General features: G+C 35.4%; 2 protein-coding genes across 3 annotated transcripts; one reads left to right on the top strand and one right to left on the bottom strand.

Annotated features, from left to right (window-relative positions):
* Nucleotides 1-4,428: 4,428 nt before the first annotated feature.
* Nucleotides 4,429-12,877, bottom strand: LOC127620404 (vacuolar protein sorting-associated protein 28 homolog). 2 transcript variants are annotated; one of them, XM_052093632.1, is made up of 10 exons: nucleotides 12,834-12,877; nucleotides 12,259-12,307; nucleotides 12,090-12,118; nucleotides 11,956-11,993; nucleotides 11,642-11,731; nucleotides 11,449-11,554; nucleotides 10,554-10,655; nucleotides 7,714-7,767; nucleotides 7,520-7,611; nucleotides 4,429-5,417 (listed from the first exon to the last, which is right to left on the bottom strand). In XM_052093632.1, the coding sequence occupies exons 2-10, from the start codon at nucleotides 12,296-12,298 to the stop codon at nucleotides 5,297-5,299; spliced, it is 672 nt and encodes a 223-aa protein (XP_051949592.1). In that variant the 5' UTR covers nucleotides 12,299-12,307; nucleotides 12,834-12,877; the 3' UTR covers nucleotides 4,429-5,296. The 2 variants fall into 2 exon arrangements, with proteins under 2 accessions (XP_051949592.1, XP_051949593.1); XM_052093633.1 differs by lacking the exon at nucleotides 12,834-12,877 and adding an exon at nucleotides 12,680-12,715.
* Nucleotides 12,878-14,132: 1,255 nt separating this feature from the next.
* LOC127620403 (aurora kinase A and ninein-interacting protein) lies at nucleotides 14,133-16,357 on the top strand. The gene is made up of 4 exons (XM_052093631.1): nucleotides 14,133-14,149; nucleotides 14,347-14,451; nucleotides 14,621-14,777; nucleotides 15,034-16,357. The coding sequence occupies exons 2-4, from the start codon at nucleotides 14,350-14,352 to the stop codon at nucleotides 16,071-16,073; spliced, it is 1,299 nt and encodes a 432-aa protein (XP_051949591.1). The 5' UTR covers nucleotides 14,133-14,149; nucleotides 14,347-14,349; the 3' UTR covers nucleotides 16,074-16,357.
* Nucleotides 16,358-16,961: the final 604 nt, after the last annotated feature.

The raw sequence follows: 16,961 nt of genomic DNA on the forward strand, positions 1-16,961 counted from the left end.
TATCCTACAGAGGAATATTGACAAAAATGTTGAAACGTACACTAAACTGCAACATTTTTGGGTGATGATGACACAAACAAATCATTGAATCAGAGTAAAGAGTCGATTCATTGGAACAGACAGTTTGAACAAATTTACAAATCAATCACTTAATGAGACTTCCATGAACATTTTAAAGTGTTGACGTATGATGAATCATTGAATCAGAGTTATGAATCCATTCACTGCAATGGACAGTTTGAACTGATTCACAGAAATGAATCACATACCAACTCTAATACAGAAAATGTAGGATCATGAAACTAGCCTAATAACACAGTCTTTATGAAACTTAATATCCAAGTTATAGCAATATTTAATATGTTGCTTATTTTATTTCACCAGCAACATTTTTACGAGTATTCAATATATATTGCACAGCCCTATGAACTATCCACACGTACAAGGAAACACATTATCTCTCATTACCTGATGGATGCTGCTGATGTGTGGCCACCATTTAAATCATCTGACAGCTGCTGGCAGAACTGCTCTAGTGTGAACAGACACTGCATGACAGCGTTCACATAACAGGTCTGACCCAGGTTAGGCAATCTGCAATACAAACTCTCAATTAAACACAGTTCATATATACTGCACTTTACACATCATCAATATGTCTGTGCCAAAATTTGAGCACTTGTCATGTTCTCGTACCCTCTGTTTAGCAGCTCTTTGTTATTGAACTGGGGGACAGCACTGCTGGATGGCCTCACTTCCACAGAACTGGACTTACCACCTTTAATAACCCTGAACAAGTGAAAAAACAAGTAGAAAATATACACAGAAGGACTCTGTTTATTAAAACACACATTTTTATAAACAGATCAAACATTCAGAATGTTTCTTAAAGTATTATAATGTTTCAAACTCACAGTTTAGAAGAGATAGTGCCACGACGCTCTGCTCTGCCTTTGAACTGAGGGGCTGGTGACACTAGACGAGGGGTCACAATGATGGTAGTGCCGTCTTCAGTATTCAAGGGCCCAGGTTCAGCCAACATCCTCACAAGTGACTTTTTGGGAGTTTTGGGAGCCATGCTCAGTCTGTAAATGTCCGAAAGAAACTGATATCTGCACTGGAAGTACACACTACCCAAATACAGCTTAAATATCTACACATCCTCAAGCCCCGAGCTCTCCTACACAATGATGCACATTATGCCAATGCATAATGCAATCTATAGTCCCTAAATGAAGTATGTTTAAAATGCTGAATGTAGTAGATTGTAGCAGAACTCTATATTGATTTTATAATATTACATTTATTACAGTACGCTTAATAAGCCAACAATGTGTAAGGTCATGTAAATGCCTAAAAGAGGTTTCCTTTAGCGGGGTAAGATCATAAATGGTTAATGCACATGTAGTGTGCTAAAGTAATTAAATAAACGGCACATGTAGATTTTTGTACTTATGCTGATTTTGTTCTTTATGTAAACACCTTTGCTGGTATTCTTAATGGTGTGTATATCGGCGTGCATTTAAATGTACTCAATGACTACAAAGTATAATAAAGGTGCACTCAGTAATTTTTAACAAGTTTTATATCTAAAGACATAAATAGTAATTTTGAAACACATGTAAACATATTTTTTTTTTATTTGATCTATCAATAACATATTGGCTATTTATATTTAAATATTCATAAACTACTAATCTATGAAGTACAAAACCGAATGTCCTTTGCCATGTTTTGTTCAATCGAGAGATATTTACATTAGTTTAAGGATAGTTTTTTATTCACTTTACATTTGCTTGTTTGATGCATTACTCTACGATCAAATGGAACTTCTTGCATTGTGCATAACCCAGTGCAACTCAATTTGAAGAACGCACAATTTCAGGATAATTCTTATGCTTCAAACTCACATGCCAGCTGAGGACGAGACTGAACAATCTATGCTAATATCAGACAGAGGGACCTCCTCCATATTCGAGGATTCGGGTTCTGTCACAGTTGGCAGTTTGCCCTGTTTCCTCGAAGACCTCCAGAAGCATCTCAGCTTTTTCATAAATGACTTTTTAGCCACAGGAGTCTCCCTCTGCCTGTTAACATCCAAAAGAAGCTGATAAACATATTGAAGAACTCAAATAAAGTTAAAATATGCCCACATCCTCCATCTATTACACATTGATACACAATGTCCCTAATGTTGTAGACAAGCAAATACAGGGTATCTGTAATCGCTACATTAAGTAAATCATACATGTTGCAGGACACTTTCTTTGTTAATGACTTAAGACTAATTAGTCATTACAGTGTTTATTAATATATATAAAAATAGCACTAAATAATTCAGAAAGATCACTCAGAACTTTCCTTTAGAGACATGATCGAGATTTAAGTTTGATTTATGTTTTAAATTTTTACACATGCTTTGTATTTGTTATCATTCTGATGTTTAGACCTGACTTTTCCCCTTTTGGGATAATTATACTGCTTCAAACTCACATGACAGGAGAGGAAGAGACCGAACACTCTCCAGTGTGGTCAGAAAGAGGGGCTGGTGGTGCTGGATGAGGGGTCGTTTTGATGCTCGTGACCTCCTCATTATTGAAGGTTTCGGGTTCTGCCACAGTTGGCACTGTCCTCGAAGACCTTCTCAAGAAGCTTCTCACCTTCTCCCCAAACGACTTTTGAGTCGTGGGAGTCACCCTCTGACTGTAAATGTCAGAAAGTACCCAAAACAATTAAACACATGCACACATAACAGAGGCGATTTTAGGATTTGAATCTTTTGGGGGCTAAGCTCCAATGATGCTAAGGTGTGCCCATTTAACGTAGGCTTTTCCAATCTGTTGGGGAGTATTTACAGGAAAGAAAAGTCACCAAAACAGTCTTGTGCTGCAAACTAGTGCTCACAATGTGCAATCACAGATTTGAATGCTGATTGCAGTCACAGATTTTAGGGGGCTGAGATTGAATTGGGGGGACTGAAGCCCCCCTAAATAGGCTCTAGCAATGCCTTTGACCCCTAAGCTCAATTACACATTGATGCACATTATACACTGCTTCCCTACTGTTGTAGACTAACAAACACAGACAATCTGTCATATATTTTGAATGTGGCAAAATGTAGCATGTGTTTAAAGTCAGTATGTATATACAGTGCAGGTTGCAGACAGACCAAGTTGGCAAGTGAGATGATTGTGAAACATAGATAAATGTCATACTATGCTTAGCCCTTATCTAAAAGTAATCCAAACTCTTTCCTACAAGTCTAAGACTCAGACATGCAATCATAACTTTTGGTTATTCAGATTTAGCATGGCTATTCTTCAGTAATAGCATTCTAGACATTTCAGGTATATTTCAGACAGTTTGCCAGACCTACCTCTCTTTGACAGTGTCCCGTTTTGGCGAAATTTTATTATTCTGGGGGTTGAAATAAACAATATTTTGTGTCAAATGTTATGCAGATGTTACAATAAAGAAGACAAACACATTTTAATTAAGAAAATTAAAGTAGGGAAGTATATATACTTTGGAATTTGCAGGGGAAAAAAACAAATTTGTTATAAAATCATATTTTGACGTATTTGCGAATTACCTTGCGCCAAACAATACGCGGACGATTTGGACCACAGCCAAACATTTTGAAGAACAAATTTCAAACAAGTAAAATATATCAAGAAACAAGAAATCAACAACAAATAACCTATTCTCCACCGACTTCAGACCCACAAGAAGCTCGAAAATTCGAGCAAAATACGTTCACCTCTGAAAAAGAATTCCTTTTTGTGATGTAACAATACCTGCGCTCTCAACAAGAATAGAACGGAATGACGACAGGTAGCTTAGGGATACACAAATCATTATAATGCAGGTTTTATCTGAATATAAGGATATCGATAATAAATGCCCATTTTGTGGTAAAAATTAGGAGGATTTCATTCATTTCTTTAACAAGTGTATTCTGTCTTTAGAATTTGGTATAATTACATGATAGTTCCTACTTCAAATTCAATTTTGTCCTTGAAATATACCTTCCTACATAAATAATTAATAGGATGGAGTATGTTATAAAATTTTATATTGTGAATAACAAAAATTACATAATCAAAAATGTCCAAACTTTCAACCTAAATTCCACCTCTTTTAAACATGAATGGATCTCCTGAAAGAATCTTTAAATCTATTACTGATCACTTTAAATTGTAAAGCCCCAAATGTCATGTCTTGTTTTAGTCTTGCCTTCCTTTACAAAGTGTAATTATCAGTTGGCTACTTCAATAAAGGCGTAAAACAAAAAAAAAAAAAAAGATGTGTCTGTGATATACATCATGCCTTTGACAGTTGAACCACATGAAAGTTTTTGCACAAATACTTCATTGTAAACATTATTAAGCCACCACAAAATTGTCAAAACAGATTTTCAGCACACACCAAGCAGGACCAATTTTTATTTTTGTTTGTTATTTAGTTTATTTCAAAACTATTTTATTTACAATGAATAAATATGACTTATTACATCATTAATTGAGATAAACCAATCAGAGGACAGTGCACACAAGTTAAGAATCAAGCTTCTTAAAAAGAAACTTGATTCTTTTTTTATAGAAAGAAAGTTTACCAATGAACAATTCTGGAGTAGGCTACTCTAAATGACTTAAAGTTGTCTCATTTCAAAAAGAAAAAAATTAAAACAGGAAAATAATCTACTTAAACAAGGAGAAACATGGAAAGTGATTTTATCAGTTTATATTTTCATTCATAGCTGACAAATTTGTGCCAAACCTTGTTTTTAATATGATATTAAGAGATTTTTTTAAACCATCCCTCAGATATTTATCATACGTATTAACATAGGCCACCATATTTTACCTAGATTATGCTCAAAATATTTTTGATATTTTTCCACTATGTTCTTAATGCATCTTCGATGGCTTAATATATCTGCTATAACCAGCCTAAAGATCAGGAGCAAGAGAAAACTTTCATAGACATAGTGGGAAAGAAAAAAAAGAAGACATTTCCATGTCACATTTCTTATTGTAAAAAAAAAAAAGAAAAAAAAAAAAAAAAAAAAACTTTTCAAAGATAACAAATCAGTAAATAATATAAAGATAATAACAAACACTACTGAAAGACATGATCAGCCTGAGTAAGCAGTACTCTTACAGGAGTCTCTACATGCAAATCTCAAGAACTTACAGAATAAGAGACATGGGCAAAAAAAGAAACACAGAAGTTTGATAAAAGAGAGGAAGCTGGTGATAAGGAGTTCAAATAGATCTGATAGGGAAGGGGGTGTTTAAGAAGAGTGTAAGAAACGATTAAATGCATTGTAGGCAGACTCCAGGTCAAACAGCATCTGGCGAACCTGGGAGTCATCCAGCTCATCGGATGCAGACATGCTGCTTAGTGTGGTTAACCTGCGAGGAAGAACCAAAAAACAGTGAGCACCGTCTTATTAAAGTTCAAGCATACTGTGCACACTAGTTCTGTGTATAGCTTACACAAGTAAAAATTCTCAAGGTCTAAATATCATACTTCAGAGAGATGAAAAGTATAAATGCATGATAATGAAAATAACAAAAGTCCAGTTTGATAGACATGACAAGGGATTTCCAAAACTGACTAGTTGGTGGGTTGTCTGAATGACTAATCAGCGTTTAAGAAGCCCTGCATGATTGGGCTTGTTTCAGAACCCCAATCATGTGTTTCTTATGGGGGACTTAGCATCATTTCATCATCGGGTAAATCATGATGGTACATTTCTATTTAAGAATAAGCTATGATTTAAAAAGTATAGGCTATTGGTTTTTTAAATAATTTGTTATTTTTTAAGGTTAATTTCACTCATTTAATTATTCATAATTTTGTTCACACCAACTAATGTTTTGAAAATACAAAAACCTTCATGAATCTGAGAATTTATTTCAGAATGGCTTTACAAATGTCGATTTACAAACAAAAAAAAAGTTTACTCGAGTTTCATGAATGAGGCCCATTGTCAGCATGCTCATTTTAATGTGACATCTAGCTAAACTTCTGTGAAGACACCACCTTACAAATGCTTTACCATCACCCCACATTGTGCGAATATGTACAGCCATGGCCAAAAGTATTGGCAGTGACATAATTTGTGTTTTGCAAAGTATGCTGCTTCAGTATTTGTAGATTATTTTATCACATGTTTCTATGGTATACTGGAAAACATCGAGTATACGTTTCATAAGTTTTAAAGGCTTTTATTGGCAAAAACACTCAATATATGTAAAGAGTCAATATTTACAGTGTTGACCCTTGTTCCTCTACATAACCTCTGCAATTCACTCTGGCATGCTGGATATCAGCTTCTGGACCAAATGCTGACTGATAGCAATCCATTCTTGACTTAGTAGTGCTTGGATTTGATCACAATTTGTGGGCTTCTGTTTGTCCACTCGCCTATTGAGGATTGACCACAGGTTCTCTATGGGATTAAGATCCAGGGATTTGCCAGGCCACGGATCCAAAATTTCAATGTAATGATCACTGATCCACTTCATTATCACTCTTGCCTTGTGACATTGTGCTCCATCGTGCTGGAAAATGCATGGATCGTCACCAAATTGCTCCTGGATCGTTGGGAGAAGTTGCTCTTGCAAGATGTTTTGATACCATTCTTTATTCATGGCAGTGTTTTGGGGCAGAAGAGAGAGCCAACTCCCTTGGATAAAAAGAAACCCCACACGTGAATGGACTCAGGATGCTTCACTGTTGGCACGACACAGGACTCATGGTAGCGTTCACCTTTTCTTCTCTGCACTATCGATTTTCCAGATGTCCCAAACAGTCGGAAGGGGGCTACATCAGAGAAAATATCTTTGCACCAGTCTTCTGCTGTCCAATCCTTGTACTTCCTGCAGAATTTCAGTCTGTCCTTGATGTTTTTCTTGGAGAGAAGTGGCTACTTTGCTGCCTTTCTTGACACGGGCCATTGTCCAAAAGTCTTTGCCTCACTGTTGCACTGATGCACTCACACCAACCTGCTGCCAATATTTATTTAGTAAGCTCTGCACTGGTGGTGAAACGATTCCGTAGCCGACTCCTCAAGGGGAGATGATCCTGGCACTTGCTGGAGACTCTGGACGTCCTGAAGCCTTCTTCACTGCAGTTGAACCACTCTCCTTGAATTTCTTGATGATCCGGTAAATGGTTCTTTCAGGTGCAATATTCTTTGCAGCAATTTCCATGCATGTGAGGCCATTTTGATACAAAGCAATGATGGCTGCACATCTTTCTTTAGAGGTAAACTCATATAATCCAATCAGAATATAATCCTAATCTAGAAACAATTTGAATCAACAACACAACAACTGAAGCAGAAACATTTGCCAATACTTTTGCCAACGGCTGTATATTATTTGAGGCAACACATCATGTACTTTTCAAATGTTTAGTAAAATAATTACATTAAATGTTACATTTGGGACAGAACTACACTTTAAAAATGTGTACCCTAGATGGAAACTAGTGAAACTAGCCTTACCAGAGGCTGACTTTGTCTTTGGCCTCTGAATCTGGGGGCATATTGCTCATCCTGTTCATGGTCTCCATGAGCTCTCGCAGGTCAGGCTGGATCTATAAAACAATCATCTAAATTATTCAAAGCTTACATTCAGAATGATGTGAGCAGTATCTAAAAAGGTGATGTAATCTAAACCCATGCTGTGAAAGGAGTACCTCATCCATTGCACGGATTTCGAGTCGAAGTTTGTCCATCACTGTTATAAAGAGCTGCATGGGAGAAAAACAAACGTTTAAAATGTTAATCAAATTTATTTGTTCAAAACATTTTACACTACAAGACCAGAATAACAGTCGATATGGATTTGCTCGCAATAAAGCATGCAAGCAAGCTTTATAAAGAAGGTAGAATGTTACAGGAGCAGAGCTTGCAAGTTACAGCAATATCAATGCTAAACCACTGTATTTGCCAGAGGTGGGGGACTCGAATTACATGACTTGACTCGAGTTGCAAATTTAAGGACTTGTTTGACTAAATTAAGAAAATGACTTAACTTTGACTTGAGAACTAGTGACTCGAGACTTGACCTGCATGACTCGACAATGACTTTAACGTTTTTTATTATTATTATTTTCAATAAATTATTATAAACAGTAATGAAATGTGTTTAAAAAATATTGCGACATCAATTAATTAATATGCAAAAATGTAAGCCCACCAGCGCCACTGATCTGCATCTGTGCAGTTAACGCTCGACCTCAAATGTTTGAGGATTGTCAGTAAATTAAAAAGATTCATGATTAATCTCATGTTTTCTAGCATGACAAATTGAAATTACCTGACATTGCAATCACAAATGTGTGTGTGCCTTTTTAAAACCTTCTCAATAGTCAACAATATACCATTTCCATTTGTTGGCAATATAAAAACATAACAGGCAGATTTGCAGTCAGAACACTGTATTAAAAATATAGTATAAAATATACTGATGGCTTGTGATGAAATCCAAGTGCCCTCATAGTGATTATGAACTAAAGCCCTTGAATGCAACACCTTTATGACTATTCTATATAAATGTATCTCTGAAGGGATCAAACAGTTCAAGAAAAGCTTTGATGGCATTTTCTTTTCATCTTACCCATGTATAATGCAGGGGTCGGGAAACTTTTTTCACATAGGAGATAATTTAAATATTGATATTCTATTATATGGTGAATGTTTTTGCTTGATTGATTTTGCTTTAAAAATTAAATTAACTTATTGAAACACAAAAAACTTAAAAGACATTTCTAAATTCAAATTGAACTTTAAACAAAATGAAAAAAGCTATTAAAATAACGAAGTGATTAAAGAATCTTATATATAACCACCTCCCAAAATCCACACTTAACAGTCTCCAACGGCCCAATATGCAATCACGCAAGCGTCAGTCAGCAACACCAGGTGAAAAATTACTAATAGCATACAAATTAAGAACTAAAAAGACATATATTATAATAATCATCATCATAACAAATAAGCCTAATAAATTCCCTTGTGTTCCCAAAAAATGCTGCCAAATGTGTGTACTTATTGAATGTATTTGTATTGCGTTTGGGTAATACAGTTTATGCTGCCTAAATAAAATAAAACAGAACAAAATTTTATGTTCAATGTGAAAGTGCATTGAATTACTTCATGATTTAGTCATTTTCATCTTTGTTTCTTTAATACAAAGATACCTGTATATATTACTGAACCTGCAGAGTTACTTCACAATGTGTAAGAGCGAACATCTCCGTGGAAGTAAAGCGAAACAAACAGTACCTTATGAGATCATGTGCAGTATTCTCATAGATTACATTATTCTTGCAAACAGTTTTCAGTTGAATGAAACGGAGAAAAAGGAGCGATAACTCTTTACATTGGCTTGCTCCATGAGACAGGGTCCAGTTGCACGCCTCTGAACAAACATCAAATCAGACACAATCATTGACGGCTTTTCTTTTGTCTGTTCTTAAAAATATAATAAAGCGTGTTTCTTCAAGCGCATCTTTTGACTAACAGCATTTCTAGAAAGTTATCATAACATGATCTCTAGAAAGTTTTAAACGACCATGTGTTGGTGAATGGTGAGACACCAGACGAGCCACTTGATTTTTAACAAAGAGCCACAAGTTCCCAACCCCTGGTATAATGCCTAATGTATTGTTTATAAGCGTAGGGCTGCTTTGTGTACAGGCTTTACCAGGGTAACAGCTATATTTCTGCTGTATAAGCGGGACCTACTGTCAGAGAGCGAATTAGCATTTTAATTCAGCCCATTTGCCATTTTTGTTAGATCAATGTAAAAATCTGACCGCATTTTAACACAGCATACTCAGTGTTATACATTTTAACCGGTTAATTCTAAAAATCTAAACAATTTGGATAAAAAGGTATCTAGAAGTATTCAAAGTATTTTTAAGTGCCCACAATAAAAATACAGTGCATGTTCATTAATGCAATTTACTAATATATATATTGTATAACACATTACTGTTATACAATTCATTAAAAAAAATGCATGTAAAGATATGTATACAAGTTCATCTTTTCAGAGCAAAAATAAATATTTATTTAAAAATGTAACCTCTATTTATTTTAGACCTGTGGCTTGACTCGACTTGAAACTCATCAGGACTTGACTTGACTTGCTTGAGGTGAGTCAATAACTTGACTTGCTTGATTTGTCTACACTGCACTTGAGACTTGACTTGAAACTTGATGGTTAAGACTTGAGACTTGCTTGAACAAGTGTGACTTGCTCCCACCTCTGGTGACTGAAGCCTCTGCTTATCTAAGTAGGGCTTCCAACTCAATGCACTATATAATCTAATACATCTGTGGAGCACTGTGACAAATTACATATTGGCATTGTGGAAGAAGGAAAATTTCTAGTCTGATCGTATACATCTATTTAATGGAACTGCTGGAACACAAAGACATGCTCAATAATGTAGTGGCTTTCTGGCATTAACTCAAGTAAAGCTTTTCATTCTAGTATTCTCTGCATCGAAAAGTTTAAGATACATACAGATACTATGTCTGCAATGCAGCGGTTCAGATTGCCCTTGTCATCTTTGATGGTGATTGGTCGTTCCTCTTTGATCCTCTCCATGGCCAGTGGACAGTCAAGCTGCCATGTACACAGAGGAAAAGAAATATGAAAGAGCAGAGAATTCGTAAACGTGTAGCATACTAAATGGTTTGCTACAAAAATGTTGTTTTTTTCAGTGGTCACCTGAATATGTACAATGCCTTGGACCAATGCATTATTGACCCAAGATCCAATAAATATTATATTGCATATATTATATTTTGATACATGTTTGTTTAATTGCATAATTTGCACTATTTACACTGATATTTTGAACACATACTAAAAAAAAAAAAAGCACAGTCTCTTTAAGGAAACCCAGCATTTCTGTAAAGAACGACTGTAGAGGAGCACATGCTATCAAGAGAGGACTCATATGGCTCAATCTCATCAGTGCCATGCATGATTAGAATTAAATATTTATTTTATGTTGTTTTTGATCAACAACTGACTGTAAAAGAACAAAGGATATTAAAAGAGACATTATTCAATGACAAATGAGTCTTTGGATACACCTTACACTGAACAACTTTTACCCTCAACACAAAGTGAAAACATCTCACTGCTGAATACCCCAATTCACTGGAGAGTGAAATCTAAACGTTTACCAGAAAGTTGCCAAATGTCTACATATTTAGTGGAATAGCACGAAATTTGGTTGCAAACGCGAGTGATTTCCTCTCATTGTGTTGGAGGGTTGCGCATAGTTTGATCTTGGGATTTAAGAATCGTAATTGAGATTGTTTTAATGAAGATGCATCGGGAAATAAATATTTTTTCATTTATTGAATTTAGCGCTACTAAAATAGAAATAATATGCACAAAGCTGTACCCTGTATTTACGGCAAAAGTCATCGATGGAGCCCACATCTGATCCTTGGACCTGTTTGAAAGCAGCCTTGTACTGGACCAGCAATCTTGAGCAAGCTCCTGTGTATCTGCAAAAAATAAAGCAAATATTTATTACATTTTGCTCAGACAGATATAAATCATGCCATTCAGTATAAAATGAGGATGTAACTAACTCATTGGGAGTCACACAGTCCTTAATGTAGGCTTTTTCCAGAGCCTGGAGTGTCTTCACCACAGCAAATAACTCTGCCATGTTGTCATATCTTTCAAAACAAAGTAAACAAGGACTTCAAATGTGATGCGACAACACCATCACCTACATTGTCCTCCTATACTGTCTTAAGTGTAACATCGGTCAGTCAATCAATCAATCAATCAAACTAAGAACCCATAATAGCTCAGCTGATAAGGCAAGTTTCCACATGCCTGGATACAGAATACAATGTATATTGTCTAATATGATGTTGGTCAACTCTGAATAACTTACTTTTCCCTTTCTCTGGCATTTTTGTACAACTTCACTTCCTTTAAGAGACAGATGAAAATAAAAATAAAAAAATTAGTGGGGACAGAAAAGATATTATTATTATTGATCACAACTACTTATAGTAACACCCTTACCTCATACAGCTCTGGTTTGTTGACAGGTGCTAATTAATTTGAAGAAGCAAGTAAATAATAATAAAAAAAAAACCTGACATTAGCCAAGTGAAAATGCAGAACTCTCATAGCAGTAAGTGACAGGCATGAAAGAATAATTGTTTAGATGCTTATGATTTCGCTCACTCACCTCCACCCATCACTCCAGAGGCAGGTATTCCATGAAACATGATGAATATCTACAAAATCATTTTAAAGAGACAATCAAATTATTTTAGGTTTAGCCACAGGCCACTTTTCTCGAAGTAAATAATGACATACACAATGGCTGTATATCAAAACCTATTGAGTTGCCTACAAATACAGTATCTACAAATAAACCCACTATCTCTGTACTGATTCAGTGTCAATACGAGCTAAGGAAATACAGATGCTTCTAGTTAGAAAACATAAACAACATTACATTTTAGAAGTTTCACGACATGTTTGACGCACTCCTGTCTAGGCAAATGGTGAATATTAACTTGAAAATATAACATCTTGTGCTGGTTTGTTTATTTGTTGACAAATAAATGGCGATGTTAGCACAGCAAGCTAGCTAATATTCCTACCTTCAATTCGCTCTAACTATACAAGAGACGTTGTTGTCACTGATTCATCCAAACTCAGTAAAGTATACAAAATTGATGTTGAATATGAAAGTATCAAAAAGTTAAATATTTTTTTTTTAGCGAAAAGGCATAAGAAACAAGAGAAGTCACTCACCCTTTTATTGACGTCACCCACTTTTGAAAGCTGACGTGAGGTCGCCTGATGATTCAATCACTTCCTGTTTTCTCCACTCTCCCATTACGTCTTTTGCTCTATGAAAAACATATTTAAAATAAAATAAAAAGTTTTTTTTTTACCCGTAATATAAATGTAAGTAATATAAATGATTAATATGTATTGATTTTATCTTCCAAAGAATACTGTGATGTGTTACTCATATATCTCACAGTGTAGTACATGTGTGCTTTTCATTGGGATGGTTGCCAAGCCTTCCATTTTTACACGGAGCTCATTGACTAACAAACTCATTTTCAAGGCAAGTCGGTCCATATTTCCGTCATATTCATTTATGTATATCAGCAACAATTGATGCATTTTGTTCATTTTTAAACTGTGAAAATAGCTTATATCTGACCAGAATTCCATTATCATTAGCAAGCTAACTGAGTAATATGAATTATGATGTCAAAGTAAAAGTTCCACAAGAAATACGTATGAACAAACCAGACGTCGTCCATGTATTTCGTTCTTTCCGACAACAAAGCATTTGAACGTGACATTCTCGTAGTGCCCACTTCAGAAGTGGAATGTAGGATAATCCGTGTAAAGATACTACTTGCACTACTTACTCTACAAAATGGCGTAGAAATGTGCAGAAGTGTGTGATTTGGGACGCACCAGTATGTAAACAAGAGCCATAAAAGCACAGCTAATATCTACTTGAATGTGTAAAGACCAAAATCTCTAAAGCGTTTGATCAAGATTACAATTGAAGAACATTTTATAAATCAGCAGTAAAGTCTGACAACAATTGTTTCATAAATTGTGCTTCTTCAGCTCAGTCATGCAAAAAAAAATTAAAAAAATTTGAGGCTGGTTCAGATAATGCGCATTCACGTTTCTTAGTTGACTGACAGGCGATCTCTGGATCTAAAAGCCGATTGGCTCTTTTACCTGTAATGCGGGACTTCTCTACAATCGTTGGGCGTTCCAATTTCTCCTATTAATTTTAATAGAAGTGGTCCGTCTCTGCTAAATAGTCTCTACTAAGTAATGAGAAACGTAAGCAAAGTTATGGCATAATAATTTTAGATGTATACGTACATGTTTATAGTTAATGTATTGATTATTATTAATTAAACGCATTACTAATTTTAATTTATAAATAATTATAATATATTATTATAAATGTTCACCAAAATCTATCAGTAACAACATGAGTTACACAGATGTCAGACATTCGTGAAAATACTTGGCAACCCAAGAGTGTCTTTGAACACGCGCGCGGGAACGGCAAGTCGACAACAACTGTAAACAGAGAATCTAAAATACTCTAACTATTCTAAAATTTCAATTTAGAAAACGTGTATATCTTTTTAAGTTAATCATTATCTTATTTAATCACAGTCTTAGTGATTCAGATTATTATTGTGCGCTACCGCTATATAACCCGATTCTGGATATTTGACTGCGCGAGATTTGTAAACACTGCTTCTTGTTTCCTCAGAGAATGAAATCCACTAAGAGTACTCAATTAAAACCTGCAGCATCAGCAAGCGAAGAGTGTGGAAAATGGCTCGACACAGCAGAGTTAAAAGAAAAGAAACAAAAGGTAACACTTAATAAAAAATATGATATTATTATAAAAATATATTCTTTAATATACAAAATCTAATTTATTTATAGTGCATTGAAAATATATTTATTTCTGTGAAAGGAAACATATACATATTCCTGCATTAAAAGAAGTGGTTTCAGGTATCCTTTCTCCTTGTTTTTAGAAATATTTAACCCGTCCAATCTCCAAATTACTGAACCCAATGGCCAGATCTGGAGGATACAGTGTGGCTGTGGCACTGAGCTTCACTCAAACCAAACTTAACATGCCTGTCACAAGACAGAGCTCAATATCATCTTTCTTTTCACCCAAACCTAAAGGTAAGATATTCCAAAGCTGTATCAGGTTATGTGATGCTAAATTGTTAAATCATCACACCTTTTACAATTACCTTTGTTTTCAGGCTTCCCACCCAAACAAATGGAAATCCTCTTTTAAAATATTTTTTTACAAAATATTATCCATTAATCATGAGTGACTGAAAAGGTCATTGGCATTAATTGGTTTAAAAGTTTCGGAACCCTGTTGCTTTGCCCCTCTTTTACCCTTCCTGACTGGTATGTTTTCTTTGTTCAGATCATAAACCAATTGTGGCCCGTGCTGAGATGTACACCTCCATGCAGACAAAGACTCTCACTGGTGCCAAAAGAAAACATGGGATGACTTTGGAACCATCTATAGACTCTGATCTTTTAACCAGTCAAACATCTGAGGTGGATCAGGAGAACTGTGATTCAGATTATGAAAAGCTGACAACTAATGATTCAGATGACCAAAAAGAGCAGCGTTTCCTCCATTTAATATGCGGCTTTGAGCCAGAGGAAGAAGAGCCACCTGAAAAGAGGAGACCTATTGCCCATTATACAGACCAAAATGTGTTAGAGACACAGGAATATTGGAATAAAGATGCATCTGTTGGAAGAAGAATCCCAGATGAGAGTCAAAGAATCCCTGAAACTGAGACTTTCTCCCAGGGACATGATCTTTTGATGGTCAGGAAGCTCTCTGAAGATTCTTGTGAGGATTTGCTCCAGTCTCCAAGGCCTCAAGATCTTGGGTTGAAGGATAAACGTGTTTTAAGAGATCAGAACTCCACTATTGTGGGACCTTTTGAAACCTCCAGGCATGTCAATGAAAACCACAAAAGACCAAGTTCTTCTGCAGTTACTAATAAGGATCAAAAGCAAGCTTGGTATAAACAAAAGCCATCACCCATGAAACTAATAGGAAAAGAAAATAGTTGGCCTGCATCACCCATTCGCAATTCTCTATCAACTTTTAAGCAGCATTCAATTTCAAGTCCAGCTAAGTGCAATTTAAAGGACAAATACACTTTTTCCCCAAAGAGGAAACCAGATAAGGAGACAAGCACAGAGATGATTGGAGAAACTCTCGCTGTGCTGTTCACTCAGGACTCAGAGGGCTTTCGTGTGATTGCTCATCGTGACCAACACTCGAGGAGCCAACTAAAAGACCAATCCAATTTATCCTTGAGCAAAGAGTCTTGCAGTAGACAATCTGTTGGATTTCTAGAAAAGGAGGATGAAGAATCTGACCTCGAACCAGAGATGCTTTTCACTCAGGACTCAGAAGGAAACATGGTTATCAAGCATTAGCCATGAACAGATGATAATTGTATTTAAAGGCAAAATATGTAATAATGTTTTGCATTGATTGTTTTCATGTAAAAGAGAATTTCATGTGTGATAGAGTGAAAAAAAGTCGTTGTTTTCTTTATTGAAAATTATATTAAATACAGAAATAAATGTAAAAAAGAATGAAACCAGAATTATTTTTTTAAAAACAAATACACACTTCTTCACCTTCAATGTAAAGCAGTATCTCACGTGTTTTGTCACCAGGGGCACCTTTATGATTTTTGGGCCTCCTGACAACTTTGCCCTTGGGACCCCAATCTTATTGCAACCTATACTGTACAATTGTTTTGTTTCATGAAATGTTATCATTATTAATAAACATGAGCATAAGCATGATTGTGCATTTAATAAGAGACTCTAAAAACTATTTTGAGTTTGAAAAATTCATTATATCAACTTAAAGCATTTAATAGAAATAACTAAAAATTTATGAAGGAATATTAGAGTGTTTGTGTCACTTGTTGTTGGGTTGATAGGACTTCGTTTATAATGGAAATATTGGATTTTCTATGTTTTACATGTTGATTTATGTCATCTAATATGAAAATAATATTAATTTGAATATCTGAAGGCAAAGAAAATCCAGACCCCCCCACCTCCAGATTAATTTTAATACATTTTAGCTTACTCAGTGCAAAGTGGCCTTGTCTGTCCAGGGCCCTTGGAAACGTTCTAAACTTCACCCCTTTATAGCCCCTATTTGTAACATTAGTTAAGTAGTTTACGCAACAACATTAAACTCTCTCCATGTGATGCCATGTTTGCCACCAGAGGGCAGAATATACCATGAACTTCTGCTACCAAGCCATGTTGTTCTTTCCATACTCCATACTGGTGAGTTAAAAC

The sequence above is a fragment of the Xyrauchen texanus genome, chromosome 26, assembly GCF_025860055.1.
Source record: "Xyrauchen texanus isolate HMW12.3.18 chromosome 26, RBS_HiC_50CHRs, whole genome shotgun sequence".
Classification (NCBI taxonomy): Eukaryota; Metazoa; Chordata; class Actinopteri; order Cypriniformes; family Catostomidae; genus Xyrauchen; species Xyrauchen texanus.

What these genes read in the sequence shown, in the direction of transcription:
- LOC127620403 (XM_052093631.1), top strand. Translation starts at nt 14,350, where the DNA reads ATGAAATCCACTAAGAGTACTCAATTAAAACCTGCAGCATCAGCAAGC. An exon ending in TAAAAGAAAAGAAACAAAAG is followed by an intron (nt 14,452 to 14,620) that starts GTAACACTTAAT and finishes CCTTGTTTTTAG; the next exon opens with AAATATTTAACCCGTCCAAT. An exon ending in CTTTTCACCCAAACCTAAAG is followed by an intron (nt 14,778 to 15,033) that starts GTAAGATATTCC and finishes TTCTTTGTTCAG; the next exon opens with ATCATAAACCAATTGTGGCC.
- LOC127620404 (XM_052093632.1), bottom strand. Translation starts at nt 12,298, where the DNA reads ATGTTTCATGGAATACCTGCCTCTGGAGTGATGGGTGGAG. An exon ending in ACAAACCAGAGCTGTATGAG is followed by an intron (nt 11,994 to 12,089) that starts GTAAGGGTGTTA and finishes TGTCTCTTAAAG; the next exon opens with GAAGTGAAGTTGTACAAAAA. An exon ending in AAATCCGTGCAATGGATGAG is followed by an intron (nt 7,612 to 7,713) that starts GTACTCCTTTCA and finishes ATTGTTTTATAG; the next exon opens with ATCCAGCCTGACCTGCGAGA.